The sequence below is a fragment of the Littorina saxatilis genome, linkage group LG16, assembly GCF_037325665.1.
Source record: "Littorina saxatilis isolate snail1 linkage group LG16, US_GU_Lsax_2.0, whole genome shotgun sequence".
NCBI classification, from domain to species: domain Eukaryota; kingdom Metazoa; phylum Mollusca; class Gastropoda; order Littorinimorpha; family Littorinidae; genus Littorina; species Littorina saxatilis.
The window spans coordinates 33,996,934-34,010,815 of record NC_090260.1 but is presented as its reverse complement, the minus strand read 5'-3'; the positions used below and the strand labels follow the sequence as shown (position 1 = coordinate 34,010,815).

Sequence of the window (13,882 nt, the reverse complement as noted above, 5' to 3'; positions counted from 1 at the left end):
ATTGTATGTGTGAGTGCGTGTGTGTGTGCATGCTCATGTGTGTGTGTGTGTGTGCTTGCCTGCGCGTATGTCTGCGTGTATGCGTCTGTGGGTATAAGCATGCATGTTTGGCATGCAGGCATCTGTATCTGAGCCTCAAAAGCTCTTCATACTCTTACAGCCACACAATAACATTGTGCTTTGATTCACCAGACGTTGAATGAAAAAATCACTCCTCTCATTGCAACCTTTCTTACGTCGTCAGGCAAAGCCGGCACCAAGCTGGAGGACTCCAAGGCCAAGATGGTGCGAACGATGAACCGGCTGCACCAGCAACACAACGACTACGTGCTGGCGGTTCAGACGGCCAACGTTTACCAGGAGAACCACTTCCAGCGTCTGCTGCCGTCCACCCTCGACTGTCATCAGTGTGTGCAGGAGTTGTACGTCAGGCACACGTGAGTTGCTTTATTGTGGTCTTTTTAGCCCGTCCTTAACTGGGCGAAGTCGACTTCACGAAGCTGGCCGCCGAAGCTTTAGCATTGAGATTTCCATAAGGACAGGCTAATATAAATATCCCCGGTCACAGCTGTTCCTGATCCGCGTTTTTGTTGGGAAAGGGGGAGTTAAAATTAACCAGGGCGGAAGGAATCATTTGGCTACCATTACAACTGCAGTCAGCACACAGTTAATTAATCTCGCTTTCTTGTTTCGTCCAAGTGCTTCTGTGCTTTGACTTTTGTCATTGTCTCAAATATGCTTTCATATGTCCTAATCTTACCCAAGTTTGTGTCTGAAATATGAAATAGATATCTTGGGTCAGGTTTCAAATTGTTCATTCCCGGGCGGTCTTTGTGAGGGAGTTCTAAAAATGGACACAGAATTTGTCATTTTCAGAACATTTTCGACAGAAAGAATTAAGGAAGTTTTCTCTCGTTCTTTTGAATCAGGGAAGCTCTTTTGACGTTTGGAGAGCCTGCAGCATTCAGCAGGGCCTTTGGAGTTGCTGTCTGGGCAAACAAGAACAATTCAGGAATATAATTGTGTATGAATGTTGTGTTTCAGGAAATTTGTGCTACGAGACTTGTCACGGCTAACAGACTTCACGTTAGAACCGTTCAAAGAAGTGTCAGCCAGAGTCTCACAAGCAGTGGACAAAATTGAACCCGGCCAGGAGTATGGATCACCCTTCGTCGGCAAATATAAGTATGTTGTTTGTTTGTTAACCCTTATAGTTCCCAACATCTCAGTTTAGCCACAGCATATCTCACCCATGATGTCATTTCATTTATTTGTCAAATTGAAGAACAGTTTTTCTTTTTAGTAGCTTTTTCCAAAAACAAAACAAAAATTAAAACAAAAACCAAGTCAATAGACGATGTTCGAAAATAGCGCTGGTTTGTACTGGTTGTAATAGAGTGAATAGCCTTGCTTTATTAGTGAGACAAACAATCCACACATGCTCCCTGTTCACATGTTTCCGACACACCCCTCGCTAGTGCCAGTGGATTGTCTGTCCCACTGAAAGATCATGGGACCTTAGCTGCACGTCATTTTTTGACTCACATGCGAAGCAAAAGTGAGTCTATGTACTCACCCGAGTCGTCCGTCCGGACGTCCGTCCGGAAAACTTTAACGTTGGATATTTCTTGGACACTATTCAGTCTATCAGTACCAAATTTGGCAAGATGGTGTATGATGACAAGGCCCCCAAAAACATACATAGCATCTTGACCTTGCTTCAAGGTCAAGGTCGCAGGGGCCATACATGTTGTCTAAAAAACAGCTATTTTTCACATTTTTCCCATTTTCTCTGAAGTTTTTGAGATTGAATACCTCACCTACATATGATATATAGGGCAAAGTAAGCCCCATCTTTTAATACCAGTTTGGTTTACCTTGCTTCAAGGTCAAGGTCACAGGAGCTCTTCAAAGTTGGATTGTATACATATTTTGAAGTGACCTTGACCCTGAACTATGGAAGATAACTGTTTCAAACTTAAAAATTATGTGGGGCACATGTTATGCTTTCATCATGAGACACATTTGGTCACATATGATCAAGGTCAAGGTCACTTTGACCCTTATGAAATGTGACCAAAATAAGGTAGTGAACCACTAAAAGTGACCATATCTCATGGTAGAAAGAGCCAATAAGCACCATTGTACTTCCTATGTCTTGAATTAACAGCTTTGTGTTGCATGACCTTGGATGACCTTGACCGTGGGTCAAGGTCACATGTATTTTGGTAGGAAAAATGTGTAAAGCAGTTCTTAGTGTATGATGTCATTGCTAGGTTTAGTTACCCTAAAGGTCGAGGTCAAGCATGTGAGTCGTATGGGCTTTGCCCTTCTTGTTTTGTTTTTTTTTCATTTATGAACACTGAACATCTCTTTTATTTATATTGATTGGTTCTATGAATTTATGTGCCTCTCGTACATCTGTGTGTGTGTCTCTATAAACTTGTCCACGCTCAGTGGTTCAGTATGTGCGACTGACAACTAACCCGTTATAAGTATATAAAAAAAAAGTGGTAGGTTATTGGAACTTTTGATTAATAACCAATCAAAACGTTACATGTTTTTTTGTCATAAATTATACGTTCCAATTACTTACCGTTCTTGCTTTTTGATTCTGAATGTGTGCGTGTTAGCAGTCTTATCTGTTTTCATGGGATTTCCAACCAACCCGTCATGACAGTTAATGTTGACTGGTTGGTTAGAAATCCCAACACAGATAAGACTGCTAACATTCAAGAATTGATATTCCTTTGGTGCATCTGTGTGTGTGTGTGTGTCTCTATGAACTCTTCTACGCTCAGTGATTCAGTATGTGCAAGCAACAACTTACCAGTTGAATTTAACAATCATGATCATGATGATGCAGGTCCGACGCACTGTCTCCGATCCAGTTTGAGTTTGACCAGAACATCATGGAGGACTACAGCGGACCTCTCAAAGCCGCTCAGCTGGAACTGGATGATCTCACCTATGAAGCACTCTGTCACAGGTGAGGTATTCTTCAATATTTCTTCTCTTCTTCTGCGTTCATGGGCTGAAACTCCCACGTTCACTAGTGTTTTTGCACGAGTGGAGTATTACGTGTATTACTGTTTTTACCCCGCCAATTAGGCAGCCATACGCCGCTGGGTATTTTCGTGTTTCTATGACCCACCGAACTCTGACATGGATTACAGTATCTTTTCCGTGCGCACTTGGTCTTATGCTTGCGTGTACACACGAAGGGGAATAAGGCACTAGCAGGTCTGCACATAAGTTGACCTGTGAGATCGGAAAAATCTCCATCCTTAACCCACCAGGCGGCAGCGGCCGGGATTCGAACCCACGACCTTCCACTTGGGAGACTAGGCCGGGTCTTACCACTAGGCCACTGCACCCGTCTGCTTCTTCAATATGAGAACCTCCACACTTTTCGCTGCAATCACACTTTTTGTGTGCGCTCCACCAGTTTCATGGCAGTTTTGTGAAACATTAAAACTTCCCACGAACGACCTTAAAAATGTCCAGGAAAATCAGGAATTTGAGGGTAGAATTTCGTCGCAGGGGAGGCAACTTCTTTTTGAATGTATTCTGTCACAGCTTTCTCCGCTTTCCCACCTGTTGGTTGCATCAAGTCAATTTTGTTCAGCAGTGGCCATCAACAGAAGGTATTTTCTCATCTCTTTGACAGACGCACGAAAACACAAGACGAGCTGAAGGCGGAGAAGAAGTCGCTGGAAGCTCATCAGAAGAAGCAGCAGGAGCTGTCGAGATCGGCCGCCATCATTGAACAGCGCTTGGCTGAAGAGGAGACCGCTGAAGCTATAAAAGAGTGAGTGTCTTGTCTGTTTTCCATTGTGGAACATGCCCCTATTGGTTTAACCGTGAGGGCGTTAAACAACATTTATCATCTGTTTCCATTGTGATATGTGTGTGTTGTAGGGCAAAACAAAGAAACGAGCAAACAGGCAGCAACATTGTCAGAAACATTGAGAATAATATATTATATATTAATATATCCCATGACCTCCCTTCTTTGTCTCTGTTACTTCAGTATGGGTATATATGTTGTATTTTTATAGCTCAATAAATACATCATGGACTCCAAAAAATATATGATAGTGCAGATTCCGATTTGGGCAAAGGACTACTTTCCTCCCGACCTTTGACCTCGCTCGCGCCGAACAATGTGACACATTTGTATGAAGTTCTAAAATCGTATTGCACGGCTCAGAAAACCATATCAGTTGCACGCAAAAATGAATCTCAGAACTGATCTGATGTATGAGATGCAATAAGCAAAAGTTTCTTTCATTATGAAAGCAATGCAGGTCGAAAAAAACGAACATTCAACTTACAAGATAACCAGATGCTAGCGAACCAAAACAAAAACACGAGTACCCTCCCCTTGCATCGTTAGCAGACGACTTTTGAGAATCTGTCGGTAGTGTGTTTTGCCGGTGTGCGCCTTCAGCTATCAAACATCGGCTGTTTCACGTGTTTTGCGAGCAAGTCTACTCTTTTGCCTGGCTCTGCAGTAAGTCCACATATTTTTCCGTAATCCAGTCATATTCCTTCAAAATGCAATCAATCGGCGGTGACAGACGTGTCGGTCGCGTTTTCCTCTCACCCATACCAGTTTAAGTTCATCCATGCAAACACACTCGCAAAACAGTTTATCACGTAGATACATTTCAAATAGGGAGCAAATGGTTAAATCTAAACCTACATATTTGTTCCCTAAGATTTGCTTCTCTGTCAATAAGCCTAATTACACACGTTCGAGAAAAACAACGTGGAATCAATTCTGAATCGAGTAAGCCAAATGGGTCCCAAACCCGTTTCGCCCGTTCTGCCGACCTGAAACGCAAAACAAAAGAATTGTGCGCTTCAACTAAATTAATTTCTATTCGACTTCATTACTTTCTTGCAACTTATGAACCTTTACTTAAAGCTTTTAAATGGTCTGAAAGTAGTGTTACCGCGTACTTATCGATGCACTCATTCGTTTTATTTTTTCAGCGACGGTCACTTAGTTTAAGGTTGCAAAAGGGCTAAGTCTCGCTGGCAACAGTTTTACCCTGCACAGATCGCAACAGTGCCGCTAGTAGTCTACACTTTGTGTTTGATGGTAGAATGGGATATACAGATTACAACACTCGTGGTTTTTTATATGGCTTGTATTTCAGTCAAGACCCAGCGGGAATATCAATCGAGAGACACTCGCCAGAGGCTCGTGTCTCCCGATGATATTCATCCGCTGGGTCTTGACTGAAATACAAGCCATATAAAAAACCACTCGTGTTGTAACCTATACATATATTATATGCAAAACTTGTTACATTTTTCATGTTTAAAAGAAAGTAAGTGTGGATTAGTCGTCTTTACAACAAAAATTGTTATTATAGATATGGGTCTTTAAAAATTAAAACATGATTTTCACCTCTGATGTGGGAGGAGGGGGGGGCTTGGTGGGAGTGCTGTTTTTTGTGATGATAGTGGTGTTTTGGTTGAGATGAATTACAGAAAAATGGGAGATTTAATATTTTGCATCGTAAATGATGCTTGAAAATGATGACAGTGATGCAAATGATGATGATGACGACGATGAAGACTCCGACAGCAGTGTCGATGATACAGGCAAACCTGTTTTAAACGACCACCAGGCTGACCAACCAGTGGTGGTTGTGGGCAGGCGAATTATATGGAGACAAATCATCGGGAATCTTATGGGGTAATCTTAATGGGCAGTTGGTCGTAATTGAGAGGTGCTCGCCAGGGCAGGGTGGACTGTAGTACGAACACTAACAAAATTGATCATTTTTCAGGCTGATAGAACAGAAGAAACAGGAAGAATTAGAGAAAAAGCAGGCAGAGGTTTCTGAGGCAACGGTCAAACAACTGGAGAAATTGTACGAAACCATCGACATGCCTCTGAGCGCTCTCGGCGACGCCACCCCGCCATCTGCCTTCGAAGCCACAGAACTCAATGGAGATGCGGTGAGAGAGACATGGTGTTTTGAGTTTGGAATGGGGTGGAGGTTTGGGGGTATGTAGCGGAGGGGGGGGGGGGGGGGGGGGGAGTGTGTGTGTGAGGAAAGAGTGTGTGTGTGTGCATGTGCATGAATTCGTGTTTTTTTGTGTGAGCGTGTATGTGCGTGCGTGCGTGTGCACAAATGTTTGTGTGTGTGTGTGAGTAGTGTGAGTGTTGGGAAGAAGATGGTAAGTGTGTTAATTAGCTGGTACGTGTGTGCATTAATTTTTTTTCTTTTTTTTTTCTTGCTTATTTCATATATAAGCGCATGCATTTATTTTCTACTTTCACAAAACCAGTTCATTCAGTACATTATACGTTATTTGCGTGTTTGACCAAAATATAACATTTTACACAGATCGAGACAGTCATTGTTCTCCGAGGCCGCGCTAGCGGTTGAGGTGAACGATGACTGTCGAGATCTGTGTAAAATGTCATATTTTGGTCAAAAACGCAAATAACATTTATGTATCGATCGAATTCCTTTCAGGTACTATGACTTTGTTGTTGTTTTGACGATTGAACGAGCACACACACATGCAATCAAACACATAAGCTTCATATTTGGGCGTTTCAGGTTGACCGAAACTTCAAAGGAACTACAAAACACACGTCATGTACTGACTTTGTTGTTGTTTTGACATTGAACAGCACACACACATGCAATCAAACACATGAAGTGTGTTTTGTAGTTCCTTTGAAGTTTCGGTCAACCTGAAACGCCCAAATATGAAGTTTTGTAGGCCTCTGACGTCACATGGCTCAAAGAAGGGAAATCCAATGTCCAATCGATGCATATACTTATATTCCCTATTCCATGCATGCTTTAATACGTAAGCTGTTGTAGAATGACAAAAAGCTGTTGGAAGTGGTTCCTACATATATATATTTGTATTGAATGATTAAATCTACCTTTCTTCCCATGTTAATAATAATAATATGATAATGATAATAATGGACTGGGTGGCCGAGTGGTAACGCACTTGCGCTCGGAAGCGAGAGGTTAATAATAATAATAACGATTACTTATATAGCGCGTAAACCTCGTGGTGACGAGCCCAGAGCGCTTTACACTTACACAATCATAATACAAACAAGGAAAGAGAACTAAATCCGAATAAATTCAAACATGGTCACACACACCCACACACGCACGCACACACACATGCACACACACACACACACACGCGCGCGCACACACTCACACACAATCTTTCTTTCGTCATTGTCAATGTTCAGGTAACCCGCAATGTCATTCGTTGCGTGTTCAGGCCTGGGTCAGGCCGCAATTTTCTCCCCCCTTTCCTAACCTAGGTGGTGGGTTCAAGTGCTAGTCTTTCGGATGAGACGATAAACCGAGGTCCCTTCGTGTACACTACATTGGGGTATGCACGTTAAAGATCCCACGATTGATAAAATGGTCTTTCCTGGCAAAATTGTATAGGCGTAGATAAAAATGTCCACCAAAATACCCGTGTGACCTGGAATAATAGGCCGTGAAAGGTGGATGCAGCGCCTAAAGGCAGTCGATCTACTGGCCGATGTGAATGCGTGATATATTGTGTAAAAAAATTCCATCTCACACGGCATTAATAAGTAACATGCGCCTTGAGTCGCCTTGTGTGGTGAGATACGTGCGCGATATAAATCCTCGTAAATAAATAAATAAATAAATGATAATAATGAGAGCTTTTATAGCGCAAACCACAGTAAACTATGCTCTCCGCGCTTTACATACTAACTATGAATAAAACCATGCTATTTAAACATAATTTAAGTGATTGTGTATACACCGTCACAGATGTGCCCAGGTTTTTACGTAGGATAAGGGCGTCTGTTCTCTTGGACACTTACCAGATCTCAACAGCCTGGCTGCTTCATGTGCGGAGCGGGACTTCCTTTGCTGATTTGATTTCGCACCTGACACCTGTGTCACTTTGGGAGATGAAATTCTTAATTCAGCAATGAAATTCTTAATTCAGCAATGAAATTGCAATTTGTACAGAAAGCAGCCAGGCTGCACATGTTTAGTATGTGTGCAAGTGGAAGATCATGCTTTTATCCCATGTAAAAGCCTGGTTGGATCCACCTTGATTTACAAGCTGGTTTACACTGAGGCAAAAAAGTACCTTTGGAAGATAGAATTAGAAATAGTCAGGTCCGTGTTTTCCACCTGACTTTGCATTTGTTATTTTGTTTTTCCCCACCCTGCAGTCCTCCCCCCCCCCCACCCCCACCCCACCCCCACCACACCCCCACCCCCACACATAATAATTATAATCGAACACTTATAATACTTACGACAACACAACATACACTTTGCAACAGTATCGTCTGGCACACTCACTGACATGATAATCAATAAATGGATATCAAAATGAATCTCTTAGCTATAGCAACATCCCTGTCTTTGACTTATTTTATTTACACAAGTCAGGTTTCTTTGAGAGTTCATTTGGTAATGATTGTAGGATCATCCAATCTTACCTCTTTCTCTTTTTTTTTCTTTTTCTTTTTTCTTTTTTTTAAATTTTTTTTTTTACAAAAGATGGATGGCTGGGTAGAGGTGAGCCTGTTAGACGTCGAGGTATTTTTGAGCATGTCTTTTTTCCCCCTTTTTTCTTATCCTTGTAAAGAATGTTTCTATGCATCCTTTTGCTTTGATGTTATTATTTTCTTGTAGTCTTCACAGACTCTGCATGACGTGATGTTTGTGTTGCCTGGAGTTCTCTTGACAAAAATATGAACATGAAGAGAGAGAGAGCGAGTGAGAGAGGGAAAGAGAGGGAGGGAGGGAGAAAGAGAGAGCAGGAGAAAGAGAGAAAGAGAGAGAGAGGAGAGACAGAGAGGGAGCAGACAAACAGACACTTTTCTTTGCTTTGCTTTGACGGTTTATTGTCTTCAGCTTTAAACAAGCCATTTCGACAAAAGACAAAAGCAATCAACCAAAAGATCATAATTACAAGGTCTATGTGTAATAATAAACATTCTCCAGCAAGGTATCCATGCTTGGCATATTGTTCTCTCTTTACATGTCTCAGCAACTGCCTCTCAATCTAATAGGACAGTGTTTCTTGACATTTTTCTGCACCTCGAAGAATCAACCCATGTAAATGTTGACCATTAATTCTCATTAAAGCAAACAAGGAAAGGCTTCCGTCTGTAATCTGCTCTCCGTAGAGTCTGTTTGGCACTATTTTCCATGTTCTATTATGCAACTGAGCACCCACTGATCGTCTTCCAGCAGGTAGCGATCATCCTGTTTAAAAGGGGGAGGTTGGGTTGTATAAGACCCCCATTTTAGGACCCCCCCCCTCCCTTTTGTAAGACTTTGTTTTATCAGATTGTTTGTTGATAACCTCTGTAAATTTACCCCCATTTTAAGACTCGACCCTTCTTTGCAAGACCCAATTTTTTGTTATGATATCTTCTTAACTCATTCGAGGCGCAGCTAAATTTCCCCTGTGTTCCCTGCCAACGCGCGATTTAGAGCCATTTTGAAAAAAATATTAAAAATCAACAACACAAGATAACCTTACATACCTTATGTTTTTGCAAAGTTTGAAACTTACTCTTTTAGAAAATATATGAAACATTTGAAAGTACATACCTTTTGTTGTCTTCATATCCACGCAAAATATCCAATTTGAAGCAAAACAAAAAAACTTTCTACGTCATGGGTTCATCATACACAATGTCATGATCGACACTTGCATTGCCCGAATCATCACCCAAATGATCGTCCATTGGCACAAAATCGTCACCAGAATCTAAAATATCATCTCCACTATCATCATCACTGAGGTCAAGATCAGAACCGTACTGAATAACACGTTCTAGCACTCTTTTCAAGTTACTACGTCTCAGCAGAACGATCCGCCATCTTGGAAAAGTCAAAACACGTGGGTCGCACACCGTCAACAAAATTTTTATTAATCCCAACAATTTAAGGGAAGGAACTGTTTACAGTGAATGGTACCACTGTAGACAGATAGAAGTTCATTGCAGGGGTTGTTTCCCTTGGTCAGCAGGACCGTTTACACCGTTAAAAATTCGTGATATCCGTCGGAACTCAAGTGCCGGCACGCAGCCAACGCTAAACACAGATGTCGGAATTCCAGTTCCGACGCGCCTCGAATGAGTTAAAAGAAGGACTGTCATGGCAAATGGCTCCATGTCTGATCACACCATTATGTCCTTGGTCATTTAACATCACGTAAATAGCCACTCTCTCAGGTTACCTTTAAAGATACCCAGAAAATCTTTTTCAAGTTAACAATCTTCTTCTTCTTCTTCTGCGTTTGTGGGCTGAAACTCCCATGTACACTCGTGTTTTTTGCACGAGTGGAATTTTATGTGTATGACCGTTTTTACCCCGCCATGTAGGCAGCCATACGCCGCTTTCAGAGAAAGCATGCTGGGTATTTTTGTGTTTCTATAACCCACCGAACTCTGACATGGATTACAGGATCTTTTCCGTGCGCACTTGGTCTTGTGCTTGCGTGTACACACGAAGGGGGATAAGCCACTAAGCAGGCCTGCACATAAGTTGACCTGGGAGATCGAAAAAATCTCCACACTTAACCCACAAGGCGACCGCGGCCGGGATTCGAACCCTCGAACCCTCGACCTTCCGATTAAGAGGCCGACGTCTTACCACCCCGCCACAGCGCCCGTCGTGGATCTTTCACTTGGACACATAGCAAACATCCACCGTCTGCCTGTTATCTGTGCCGAGTGGGACATTTTTGCTGTATTAATGTTGTTGTTCACTGGCGGCCTCCTTTGTCAATCATTGAAATTGAATCAACCAAAATGATTCCCATTCTGCACAGAAAGTAGTCAGACTGGAATTGTGGTACAGTGGAACCCCCCTTTTAAGACCTTCAAAAATCTGAGAAGATCAGGTCTTAAAAAGGAGGGTTGTTAAAATGGAGGTAAATTTACAGAGGTTATGAACAGAAAGTCTCAAAAAGCATGGTCTTAAAAGGGAGGAAGTCTTAAATTGGGGGGTCTTAAAAGGGGGGTTCCACTGTATTGTGTCCCAGTTGGAGGATGTTTTTACATTTAGTCAAGTTTTGACTAAATGTTTTAACATAGACGGGGGAATCGAGACGAGGGTCGTGGGGGGTGGGGGTGTGCGTGCGTGCGTGCGTGTAGAGCGATTCAGAGTAAACTACTGGACTGATCTTAATGAAATTTTACATGAGAGTTCATGGGAATGATATCCCCAGACGTTTTTTTTTCATTTTTTGGATAAATGTCTTTGATGACGTATGATATCCGTCTTTTTGTAAAAGTTGAGGCGGCAGTGTCACACCCTCATTTTTCAATGACATTGATTGAAATTTTGGCCAAGCAATCTTCGACGAAGGTCGGACTTTGGTATTGCATTTCAGCTTGGAGGCTTAAAAATTAATTGATGACTTTGGTCATTAAAAATCTGATAATTGTAATTAAAATTATATTTTTATAAAACGGTCCAAAAACAATTTCATCTTATTCTTTATCATTTTCTGAGTCCAAAAACATATGAATATGTTATTTTCGGATTACAAATAAGCTCTGAAAATTAAAAATATAAAAATTATGATTAAAATTAATTTTTCCAAATCGATTTAAAAGCAATTTCATCTTATTCCTTGTCGGTTCCTGATTCCAAAAACATATAGGTATAATATGTTTTGATTAAAAACAAGCTCAGAAAGTTAAAAAGAATAGAGATAAAGAAAAGCGTGCTATCCTTCTGAGCGCAACTACTACCCCGCTCTTCTGGATTGTCAATTTCACTGCCTTTGCCATGAGCGTGGGACTGACGATGCTACGAGTATGTGGTCTTGCTGAAAAAATGCAGTGCGTTCAGTTTCATTCTGTGAGTTCGACAGCTTGACTAAATGTTGTATTTTCGCCTTACGCGACTTGTTATTCCATGAAAATGTCTGGCCAGATCTGTGGTTGTATGTAAGATCGCTCACACGGAAAGGACCAGGTATCTTTAGGGTTCAAGTTAGGCGTGATCTGTGTTGAATGCTGCCTGTAGACACAGCATAAAAAGTGTATGTTTGTCTTCAGCTTTGCCTGGTGCAATCACTTTCTTTTCATTCAGTGACTGTTCTTTTCTAATTGCAGTTCATTTGTGTTTGACATTATTCTGCGCCGCTCTCAGACATTCACATGTGTGATGACTGATCTTACTACCTGTTTTTTTGTTTGTTTTTTGTTTTTGTTACCCACATTTCAGCAGACGATGATCATATTCACAGTTTCCCTGGTCTGATACACTGCTAGTATTGCTTGTATGCAGCATTTATTAAAGTAAATAGGAATAAAAAATACCAAAAAGGTAAGTTTAAGGAATGTTTCATTATAGCAGAAGTTTTGTTTTGTCTTGTTAATTAAACGTTCCAAGTGAACAAAGACGGAAGAAGATTGAACGTTCCATAAACTTGTCTTTCTTGTTTTTCAATTCTTGAATTTTAGAACTCAATTTCAAAATTGCTGCATGTAAAGAATGCTTTGAATGAATGTAAAAGCTTGCTTTTAATCTGAGCATTCTTTTTCTTTTCTTTTTTCTTTCCTCGCCGCTGTTTCACAACAGTCCTTAGACACAGAATCCAACTTCTCAACGTCGTCCAAAGACGAAAAGAAGTCGAAACTGAAACTGCCGGCCAAACTGCCAAAGCCCAGCCTCTTCAAAAACAAATCCAACGGAAAAGTCAAGACACAAAGCAGGGAAGATTTGGCGGACGACGACAGTACTGAGATGCGGCTGAAGACTTCTAACGGCTCCAGTAACCGTTTGGGCAGTTATGAACAGACGACTCCAAATTTAGGGGTGACGCCCAATGGCCCGAGCAGAACTTCCATGGCAGCTATGAGAGAAGGCGGAACTATCTTGACTGTAAGCTGGGGCCTTGTACATTCTTTGCAGCAGTTTGGGTCTTTTTATGTGTGGTTTTTCTTCTGTGTGTGTGTGTGTGTCTTTCTCTTTGTTTCTCTCTCTCTTTCTCTCTCTCTCTCTCTTGCTCTCTCTCTCTCTCTCTTTCTCTCTCTCTCTCTCTCTCTCTCTCTTTCTCTCTCTCCCTCTCTCTCTCAACTGTATCTTCTTTCTCTTTCTTTCTCTCTCTCTCTCTCTCTTTTATTTTTTTATACAAACACATATTTCTATGTTATATATAATTTTCAAGCATTGCTAAAGAATCCTAATGCATCTTAAAATGTCTTATTAGTTGCTTGACATGTTAATTATGGTAAATATGTCATTTGTTCTATAGTTAAACTTATCTTTTATTTCTTCTTGTTTGTCACCCCTCAATGGGCGAGGGCCGGATGTAAAAAAGCTTGTATTCATTGCTTATTCTGTCACCCTCGTAAAATAAATTTCAATTCAATTCAATTCAATTCAATTCTCTCTCTCTCTCTCTCTCTCTCTCTCTCCTCTCTCTCTCTCTCTCTCTCTCTCTCTCTCTCTCTCTCTCTTCTCTCTCTCTCTCTCTCTCTCTCTCTCTCTTCAGTAGTTGCTTGCAATCATTTCTCCGTCTCTTCTTCTGTCCCTTCCCTGACCAGCATTGTGCTTTGATGTTTGTTTTTGAGTTTGGTTGTGCATTTTATTTTTTTTTTTTTTTATTTGCATTTTGGATACAGTTCAGCTGTGTGTATGTGGTGTGTGTGTGTAAAATTGTCTGCACATTTAACATTTGCAATTTTTCTCGATATAAATGTAAAGTTCCTGGGGGAGGGGGGGGGGGGGGAAGCTTCAATGGGGGGGTTTCATTGTATTATTAGTATTATGTTGATTGTGCAGTCTTCTTTTCTATATGCAATTGTAAATAAGTCTTGTTAACATTTATTATTTTTTTCGTTTGTTAT

The 13,882-nt window shown here is 41.2% G+C and overlaps 1 protein-coding gene across 1 annotated transcript in view; it reads left to right on the top strand.

The window, feature by feature from the left end:
* LOC138949971 (tyrosine-protein kinase Fer-like) overlaps positions 1-13,882 on the top strand; it is a 57,115-nt gene that overhangs the window by 18,857 nt on the left and 24,376 nt on the right. Inside the window, exons 5-10 of the mRNA XM_070321754.1 lie at positions 245-437; positions 1,045-1,185; positions 2,867-2,989; positions 3,671-3,811; positions 5,808-5,979; positions 12,612-12,952. Of these exons, the coding sequence (XP_070177855.1) occupies positions 245-437; positions 1,045-1,185; positions 2,867-2,989; positions 3,671-3,811; positions 5,808-5,979; positions 12,612-12,952 (1,111 nt within the window). The remainder of the gene's footprint in view (positions 1-244; positions 438-1,044; positions 1,186-2,866; positions 2,990-3,670; positions 3,812-5,807; positions 5,980-12,611; positions 12,953-13,882) is intronic.